This window comes from Cydia pomonella, chromosome 23 (assembly GCF_033807575.1).
Source record: "Cydia pomonella isolate Wapato2018A chromosome 23, ilCydPomo1, whole genome shotgun sequence".
Classification (NCBI taxonomy): domain Eukaryota; kingdom Metazoa; phylum Arthropoda; class Insecta; order Lepidoptera; family Tortricidae; genus Cydia; species Cydia pomonella.
In genome coordinates, this window is record NC_084725.1 from 4621192 (window position 1) to 4631946 (window position 10755).

The 10755-nt window shown below is 37.8% G+C and overlaps 1 protein-coding gene across 4 annotated transcripts in view; it reads right to left on the reverse strand.

Annotated features, from left to right (window-relative positions):
* LOC133530717 (uncharacterized) overlaps positions 1-900 on the reverse strand; it is a 33209-nt gene extending 32309 nt beyond the window's left edge. For 2 of the 4 annotated variants that reach the window (XM_061868741.1, XM_061868740.1), the window contains exon 1: positions 265-900. In XM_061868741.1, coding sequence (XP_061724725.1) covers positions 265-374 — 110 coding nt within the window. In that variant the 5' untranslated portion in view covers positions 375-900. The remainder of the gene's footprint in view (positions 1-264) is intronic. The other 2 variants (XM_061868742.1, XM_061868743.1) reach the window with 2 other exon arrangements.
* Positions 901-10755: the final 9855 nt, after the last annotated feature.

The following is a 10755-nucleotide window of genomic DNA, read 5'->3' on the forward strand; positions in this document are numbered from 1 at the left end:
ATAGAAAGTGACATTGCCAATCTAAGCTTTGAAGAAAATTACCAATAAAAGATGAAAGTCTATAATGTCTTTTTTTTATCTTCTTAACGCTAAAACCTAAATAACAAATGGTTAAGAGGCCATTGGAACTTAAAAATATTTTTGGCCAACTTTTAGGGTCAAATACCAGTCTGTGCATCCCTAATTAACAACGAAAAAAAAGAATATAAAATGTAAAATTTCGATGTGTTTCTAGCCTGCTGTTAAAAGTATCTAAATACTTACCGGTCTTCATCCAAGGGAAATTTCGCCATAAAAGCCCTTTTTTCGTGATTTTCTCGAGTGGCTCGCTTGCCACATATTTCACACTTCGTAAACCGTTTCCTCGATGGCATTGTAAGAAACTCGCTCGCTCGATTATTTCACTAATTAAAAAAGAAATTGAACGAAATACCCGAACAAAACATTCAAGCCTTCATACAATTAGGCTGACAGTTGACTGGATGTAAACTTGACAGAATAAATAGCACTGACGTTTTCTTTTTCTTCGTTAACAATGATCTGCGAAACAAACTCCGTACAAAATAGTACAAAACTTTTTTTGTTCCTAGTTGCGTTGCGTCAGCCTGTTGGAAGAAAAACACAAAGGAAAAACATTAGATGTGAGGAAGGTGGAGGTAAGGAATGGAATCTCCATGTACCAAAAGTGTCATCAAAAAACCTTAAATAGGTGGCGCAACAATACCTAGAATACTTGAACAAAAAAAAACAAATCATAGACAGCACACTTCACTCCGTCAATAACGCCTAGGTTCTTAGCTACTCTAGCGCTACTCTGGAGAGATTTCGAACTATTATTTATAGCTGACAGCCCTACCATATAGCCCCGTCCAGACTATGCGCGACTTCGCGGAGCGAATATACCGCGACGTTGACGTAGACTCCACACTCGCACAACTTCACGGCGATTTCGCAGTTTGGTTCGCGGCAAGATGGCGCCGAAGCGTCAGCTGATCGGATTTAGTTTGCGGCAAGGCTATGAGTCAAACTGGGAACTGTCAAATTGATTTTTGGTTGATCAAGTTCGCACCCAATATAACCAAGTAGGCGCCATAGAAGGTTATGACAGTTTAACCGACTCGTGAGCGAATCGCGACGCGAAGCGATTGCGAGTGTGGAGTCTTGCAAGTTCGCGCTTCGCGTCTCCTTTGACGCGGGCCAAATACCGACAAAAAACGGGGAATAAGGCGCGAAGGCGTGAACAATCTGCGAAATCGAAGCGAGGGCCATCCACCCTCGCGTTCGCGGCTTCGCGCACGAGTGTGGAGGGCCCTTAAGAGATTTCACTCCTTTTAATTAAACACTCCATAATTAGATGTCTTGACGTTGACGTTTACTCAAGTGTTGCTATAAGCAAAGAAAACGACCGTCAAACAACTTTAAAGGCCCTAACACACGGACGTGCCGAATCGTACCTTGTTTCGCAAAATAACCTTATCTGCGATGATATAAGTATCCTGACTGAATTTTGAATTTTTTCGAGGACGATTTCTTTCCTATACAGCACAACCGAGGTTGGAATCCATGATTTTAAATCACCACGCACATGAAAGGTTAACTGTGTTACACAATGACAAAATACGCTCGATAAAAAAATCGAATATAAAAAAAAGTGTATTCGGGTAATTCCGAATGTCGATAACCGTCGGATAATTCCGAAAAGGGACTAATTATGATGGAATTTGTCCGAGAAAATGCAAAAAAATTACAAAATTGGTCAAGATCTGGATATTTTACATATATAGACGAGAAGTTAAGAGCTCAATCATACAAATATGCTACATGAAAGGTGCACTCTCATATTTATGATGCACTGAGGAATACATTAAAAGTCATATCTTTAATAAGCACAACTGATTTTCATTCTTATTATAAAGAAACCAAGATTCAGTTTTCTAAGTAATTGTTTGTGTTAATCGAATTGTCGACTGCCAGCGTATTTCGGATCGGCTTGACTCCTTGGCGCTGCGTAAAGATGTCGCCTCGCTCTGCATTTTCTATCGCATGTACAACGAGGAGTGTTTCGAGGAATTGTTCGGATTAATCCCTGCCGCTTCCTTTCGCCATCGCCCTACGCGACAGCATTTCCATCCTCACCACTTAGATGGTTGGCAGTCCTAAACTGCGTTTCTCCAGGAACTTTCTGCCTCGCACAGCTAAAATGTGGAATGAACTGTCGCCTGCGGTATTTCCGGACCGATACGACCTTCAAACCTTCAAGAAAAGAGCGTACTCCCATCTTAAATGCCGGCAACGCACTTACAACCCCTCTGGTGTTGCAGGTGTCCATGGGCGGCGGTAATCGCTTACCATCAGGTGATCCGTCTGCTCGTTTGTCGCTATCATAAAAAAAAATCTGGATTGATTGAAACATATTCGGATTATTTGGAGAAACCTTATAGAATGGTGCGGCCTGGAAAAGGGTAAGGTAATAAAAATCTGGCATAGTCCGTATTTTTTAATGAAATTCGATTTATGGTACAATCTCATTTAAATTACATTATTTCAGACGTTAACTATAGCGTTCACACTTCGATCGTAACAGTGTATATTATTATACATACTTAAATACATTATTTATAGTCACGATCAAAAATATCTATGGGAACAAAATGCCGAAAATATGTACATAAAACCTTAGATAAATAATTTATTTCAAGATGGCAGTCCTGATTTTTTTGACTCGATTATTGTAATTGTAATTGAAAATAGTTGTGTAGATATTGAGTCCCAGGTTTCTAAACAATAATGTAAATCTAGACAGGATGTATATATATTTTCTGGCACCCTGACCGCATCGATATCTTTGATCTTAGCTGTAGCAGACGATGGTTTAATTTACATAATGAATTGGCACGTATTTCCGAAATTATTGATTTCAGATAAAAATGACTAGGAATTAAATTAATATTTATACACAATTTATAGTGACTGATATTCCAATCTAGTGGCTAGATCGCGTTAGTTGCACAAGTTGTTCATTAAATTTAACCATAATTTGTGTCATTAATTTATCGAATGCCGCAACGTGGATCCGCGCAGTATGTATTGAATTCTAATTAATTAATAATTAGAGTTCAACACTTAATAACGTGGATCCGCGGTCTTTTGAGCGTCGGCGTCTAGTCCAAGTCTGGTCTAAGCGCTATGGAAAATGGCGTCGCTGCGCAGTTTCGCTAACATAGCGTCGAGCCATAGAGTTGACTAGACGCCGACTCTCGAGACACGCTAGTGATAAATAGCGTAGGGTATCTACTACTTGCTAACTTCAGCGGTGTCATATAGGGATCACTGACTACTGACTGACGAGAGCATTACTGCAATGTTCTACCACCAGAGAGCAGCAATATCACAAATTGTAAATCTTAGAGTAACTTATACATACGCGGCGGGTACGTGATAAATAAATATTATAGGGTCATTCTCACACAAAGTGACTACGTTGTTATATGAATGTTTTGATTCATTATTATTTCGACTTTAATATGTAAATTTAATGTTAGTAGGTATGTAAGATATTTGCTATGCCCTACCAGGGTATCAATACCTCTTACTTTTCAATTATAATCTGTGTAATGTAATGTACATGATTATGCAAATAAATAAATACTAAATACTAAGTCCCATGGTAAGCTCAAGAAGGCTTGTGTTGTGAGTACTCAGACAACGATAAATACATAGAAAAACATCCATGACTCAGGAACAAATATCTATGCTCATCACATAAACACATGACTTTACCGGGATTCGCCAGACCCTCTAGGCCAGACCAGTCCGGTCAGTTGATGATGATATTTATTCACACTTCTGATAAAGCCCTCTGGTGTTGCATGTGTCCATGGGTGGCGGTATACGCTTACCATCTGGTGATCCGTCTGCTCGTTTGCCTCCTGTATCATAAAAAAAGCCGATATCTGGCTAAGCCTAAGAAGATATCAATCTTTAAATTTAATGGTATATAATACAGATTTCTGCAGGTTAATTATGTAGCTGCCATGCGCCATATGCGTCACATTCTCGACAAAGTAGACCTTTTGATGGAATGCCGAATGCTCATACAATATATTACACTTATTTACACGTCTTAGTTCTAATGAATGTTGTGCAACTGAGCGTTTTTAAATTAATAGTTTTACATCTACCCCAACACGAATTGTACCGATCTAGCCACAAATTTAAGAAATCACAACTCACAGATGCCCGACATATTTAATATAATATCAGTCAAAATTCTTACAATCGATAACAGATAGGTCATTACACTGTTTATATTATGCATTTAAATATGTTGAATGACCATATTATTGAACAAAGGGACCTATTTTTCTTACAGGTATGTATTTGTTATATTAAAATATGCTTCTTTCTTTCTGTAATTTGATAACTTTTACTCGTTCATGTCACTGAACAATCTCTTAGGGATTCGTTTTATTATATTTTAGTAACTGTTATGTTATTTTTGTTTTGTCTCCAGTAAAATACCTGCTGCATTTGTGTATCCACCAGAGTACAGTCAGCGTCAAATACTTTGTAGCAACCAAAGTAGCCAAATAGTTCGGTACACCATATATTTAGTATGGTGTACCGAACTATTTGGCCACTTTGACTGCTACAAAGTATTTGACGCTGACTGTACAAAACACACGAAAAATAACTCATTTGAAATCATTATAATCATAGATAAATGCACATTATAGACCATAATGACCACAGATTATAAAACAATATTATAATAAAATTTACAATTTGCTAAGCCTTAAAGAAAATCTAGAATACCTTAATCAATGAATTTTGTATACGCGATAATTCTATCCCGTTTAAATATACCTTTTTACCTTGGAATAATTTTACGCATACTCGGCAGTTTTACTTATAGGTCTAGAATTATCGTTGGAACTTCATTGACTGGTCTAGAAAACAATTCAGCCAAAGCCCTATACACGGACAGTCACCAACAAAAATACGAAGTATCATCACATTCACATGGCGCATGATTTAATTTAATCTGAATTAATATTTGTTAAACTATTATACTTAGATTTAATATTTACAGGGTCTCAGTCTACTTTTGTTGATCACTGTACGCGCGGACTGAACGTAACAGACATTTATTTTCTATCTATATGAAAGATATTGGCACGTAGTGGTGGAGATCTAGAGGTTACAAGCTGCAATAAAAATATATAGACATCTTTGTAGGCTTAGCAGAAGAGCGTCGCGACAGTATCTCTCTGGCGCAATAGACTATGCGTCTCGCTCTAATTATTACTCTAAAATTTTTGAACTGAGCTCATCAAAATAATATATTTAGTATGTTGTGTCTAAAACCGCAAACGGTTGGCCATAAAAATAGGGCGCTATTTCATGTTTGTCAATTATCATCTCTATAGCCGTAGGCAGTAGATATATAATGGATTGTACTACCCAGCGGCAGCATCTACCTGGCGTGCCACGCGCCAAATCTGATTGTTAATTATGAATCTACTGGCTAACACCTTAGAATTGATATGTGATAAACATTGAACACCGTTCTGACCACTTTATATGGCGCCTCCGAATTGTGTTTTTAAAAACTGATTCTTGGGAGCAGCTCAGTTTAAAAACTAGACTATACAAAAAGACGGGCGTTCTATCTCGCGCGCGAGATATAACCCTTTTCATTTACCTTGGCGGGATTCCACTTGAAACTGCACAAAGAGAACCATAATGTTGATCTATTGTTTAACAATTGCTTTACTCTGCTCTTCAAAGCCAGCGTGTGGTCAAATAATAACACAAACAAACGTGTTAGACACGATGGCGCAAAAAAAAGTTTTCCGGGTATCTTTTGTTGTCACTACTTGTATTGTTTACGCCTAATGACCGTCTTAAGTGCCCGCCATGGTAAATGAAATGGGGTATATTATCGGGGCGCTCCTGGCTTAAGTCTACTGGGGATGGACAAGGACTTTATTTTTGGGAATCCTCCCCACAGACAGAACCTGACGAGTGCTAACCTTTGGGGCACAGCTTGTTGTCTATTATAATTGTTAATTTTCTTTGCAGCTATCACCTTTCCCCCCGCGCCACGATTTGAGAATCACAGAACAATTAATACTGATGCAACTCAAAGTTGAAAGTCATTCAGCCAAGTTACTTTTAGATTTCAGTAAGCAGATAACGACCAAACCTACAAATTGAACCTAAATATTAAAACCTCAAAGTGTTTCATCGAAAACTATGCGGTTCTTGATTGCTTGAGGGTTGAGCTAACCAACTGCGTGGTGAGGTAGGAAGATGTTATTTGCAAATGCCGCAGAGGGGCATACATTGTATGTAAAATTTAAGCGGCCTGTACCGGCCCACGCCCAAGTTTGTGCTTGAAAATGGAGATCTATAGGCTATTTGAAACATGTCGCGCGAGTGACTTAAACGTCAGTTAATCTAAAAATTTGCTTCCGGTTATATTTGTTGTTAACCATGCGATAAATTAATTTAATAATTGTTAAGTCAGATAATAATACATTGTTCACAATTTACATATAAGACAAAATTTTACATTCGGATAATATTATTGTTCATGAATAAATAAATGTAATGTAAATAGCGACAGTTAATTAAATTTTCTTATAATTAAAAAGTGGTTTGATTGTTATCTGCTTACTATAATGTTGACTTCATTTATTTCACTTACAGAAATGAATGTTTTTCACTGGTGCGAATAAACCTAATAAGCTTCTTAAATAATTACTTTTAATATCACTTTATTAATACTTGCAAGATTTAAAATCTATAACCGTTTCGAATATACATATAGATTAATCAGACCAGCGGCGGCATTATGGTCGCATTTTTATCACTTGTCATGTCATGCGTCACTTTCGCACTTACATACGTGTTAGAACGTGACAGGCATGATGACAGATGATAGAAAACCGACCATCTTAGCCCTACAGACGTAGGTAAGTAGGTAAGACGAGTTTCAGTTTATTCTACAGGTCTACCTGATGTGCCATCGCAGAATTCCCAAAATTGCAAAATCTCCACATGAATTTTTTTCGGAATTCTCGTATTTTTGTATGAGAATCGAAATTTTCTATTTCCAAAATGAAAATTTCGTTTGTTCCCTGTGAATGTTTTCCTAAAGTTTCCGAGGACCATTCCAATTTTTTGGAAACTATTCGCAATTTGCACATCTAAATAGTATGAATTTTCTCAATTTTTTTTTACGTCTAAGACCCAAATCTGTTAAACAATAGCTATTGTATGTTTTGTGCGAGCGGTTGGCTCTCGTGTTGGGCGCGTGGCAAAGAAACATATGTACATGTAACAATGTTTTGGTAATGTAGGACGATCGACCACCTCAATGTGCTCATATTATTACATAGATTTGGACCTTAAAACCACCACGATAAGCCACTTTTTAAACGACATCCACACGCCCAACACGAGAGCCAACCACTCGCACAAAAGAAACAATGGCTTTTAACAGATTAGGTTCCTAGGCGTAAAAATCATTGGCATCAAAATTCATACTATACTTACAGGTTTTTGACCTATTTGGTCATGTGTCATTTGGGCTGTTAAGTATCATTTAGAATATGAGATCTGACAGTAATTGATATTTAGAAAATGTTAGCTCCTTGCAACTTCCGAGCAAGAAAATTTTTTAACTCTTAATAAAATTTCGAAACGTTTTTGAAACTATAACAATCCCAGTTTCAGTAAATTAAAACATAGTTTGACTAGATACTACATATGTAGTTTATTTTTCATAGTTTAAAGGCCCTGAAGGCGATATTTAAATATTTAAAATTAGGTTAACTATCCGCATTTATAATGAATTCTTCAGTTTGACTGTTTAGTATTAAAATGATTTGGAAATTTTAACATTACTAAAGTAAGGACGCTAAGTACGACGAATTTAGTACATTGACCCGTCATTAACTATCTCTATCGCGCAATTATATTGCTGTCCCGCCGATGATGCCGACGGTCAATGCGGTGTGAGCGGCCAAGCAATATAATCATGCGCGTGTGATAGAGATAGAAAATGGCAGGTCAATGTACAAATTTCTTCGTGCTTAGCGGTCCTTGCTTTGTGTTGGTTGAACCCGTAGTCCTTATCTAAGCAATGAGTTAACATAACTCAGAGTGCGTTGGGATTATGTATTACATGTACATAACAACTAGAGGTTTATGCACACGGTTGCTATAGCAACTACCATTTGAAACAGTAAAGGTATAATTCTAATTCCGACTGCAACCAGCAGGACTTTTCACTAGCACTCCAAATTTAACCGTAAGGTTAGAAGGGGAAGACCGTCTATCAGGTAAGACCGTCTAAAAGCTTCGTCGCTTCTAACTCTTGCGTTTGTTCACATACTCCACTTACAGAAGGTCAGCAGAGTAGAAGTAGCGAGATTCTTCTTTTTTGACTATGTCTGAGCGAAGCAGGTATTCCAATACGAGTTTTTGGCGGTGTTGGCCGAACGTTAATTAGAATTGACAATTAACCGTAAACCATAACGGTCGGTTACAGTTTACGGTTCAATTTGTAATGGTTAATGGTCAATTGCATAAAACGTTTCAGCCAGCACTGGTTCTTGGTTGGTCTTCCCAACCCAAAATTTTATATGCCGATGCATTAATTTTGTATGTCACATTGACCTCACTGGTATGCTTATTCGAAGTAAATGGAGAAGAGACCACGCGGTGTAACTTTTAATTAAAGATTATTTTCAAGGCTAGGAACCGGTTTATTTCAGTTTTCCTCTAAACTTTTATAAGAACGCGAACATATTAAGAGAGCCTTGATTGCCCTGTGACTACATATTGGGTCAAAGTGGCCATCGGAAGGGCCAAATAAGTTGAGACTTCTTGTATATATTTTTCTATATTTTCTACTCCTACTAACTTAGTTATTAGCTAAATATAAGAACTTTATTGTAACCTAAAATGGTTTATTCGACGACGACGAAACGGCCGGCCAGCTTGGTGGTGTGCTACGTAAACGTAGACACCGACATAGGAAGAAACCGGTTTTTATTGCTCTAAACTGGTTAATTTGACGAGAACTGTTCTCATAAAAACCGGTTTAAAAAGAACGGTTTACCGAGCAAAACCAAAATTAAAAGGTTTTGCGCCAAGTATATGTATTGTTGTTGTATTGTATTCGGGCGATTTTTCCGCAACTCGACGACTTGCGCCTATTTTGCGTGATATGTTGGGGGTGGGCTAGTCCTGCCAGCCCAGCTCCTCGAGGAATCCTATCAAACCTTTGATGTTGAGTAGGACCTCGGGGAGGTCTCTCGGAGATCCGAGATGTTTAGCCCTGTATGGAGTCAAGTATATGATAACGGGTTGGAAATTTAACCGATTTCCGAGCCTTGCTTATTTTAGAGTGCGGCGGAATGTGCTGAGACCGCTTGCGCTCAGAATTGGAATTACACCTTAATTATTTTTTTACGTACTTAAGCGCAATTGGAATCTACAGCTGACATCAGGATACGAATCAAATGATATCAGCCAACCAAATAAATATATGTACATAGTTTAGTGACTCCCGGCTTTTTTTGAATATATTCAGTTCAAATCGGCATCACTAAGCACCCGTATGCACATTATCTGAAAGTGAGGTACACGGCCTCTATCATTATGTCCTATAAACGGGGGACGAGTTATTCAAATTTAAAACTTTCGCGTTTTGTTCACATTTTAAAACATATTTAAAACCAGGCCCGGTTTTCGCGAATTTATTTTGTTGCCTTCATTTCCGTAGTTTCGACGCAGGTTTCACTTGACACTAGTTACCGGCGACCACCACCAGGGAAAATCGCAGTCGTCAATAGCGGGCATTTTTCTCTGTCACTCTAATTTCTTCTTAGTAAGAGTAAAAGAGAAAGATCCCCGCAATTTACGAATTTCAGTTTTCGCGGTAGACCCCGAGTTAATAAAATAAATTCGCGATAGACCAGATTTTAAATGTTTTAAAATGTTATTCACATAGATATTATTTTATTTTGCATTAAGCAAAAACGTGTGCAAACGATACCACAAAGTTTATAAATAAATGAAAATTTTAAGAATTCATTATCTCGGACGACATTCGAACTCGCGACTATGGATCACTAGCCCATCGCTCTGCCAACTGAGCTACAGAGACTTCACACGATGACAGCGAAAATATTATACATAAATAAATAAATATGCGCCTTAGGAAGGCTCGCGATATCACATACAGAGAACTGAATTCTGATCGACCGAGATTACCGTAAGAGCTATGGGCGAGTGTTCCAGAGTCGCGAGTTCGAGTCTCACCCATGATAGTGAACTTTTCCACTTTCCATTTATTAGAAATTTTTAGAACATAAAATTGTTAACATTTTCATTTCTGGATAAAGAGGAAGGTGTACCTCACTAGATACGCACTCACTGATGCGTTACACTTAACAAGTGGTCTTTTTCACAACTCTTGATTTGGCGTATCCCTCAATAGACTAGGTATTAAACATGAAATGACTAACTGGGTCAAACACATTTTAGAAAAAGGTCACTTCTGTGGACAATACAATATAAAAGTTCACGGCTCTGGTACAGTTAGATGCAGAGAGAGGTGACCTCCCCTGCATAGATTGTACGCAGAGGAGGTCACCTCTCTCTGCAGCTGATTACATAGATATCCCGTTCTTCTTATTTGAATCTGAAGTACTGAGAAAATGTATCTCATATGCCTTC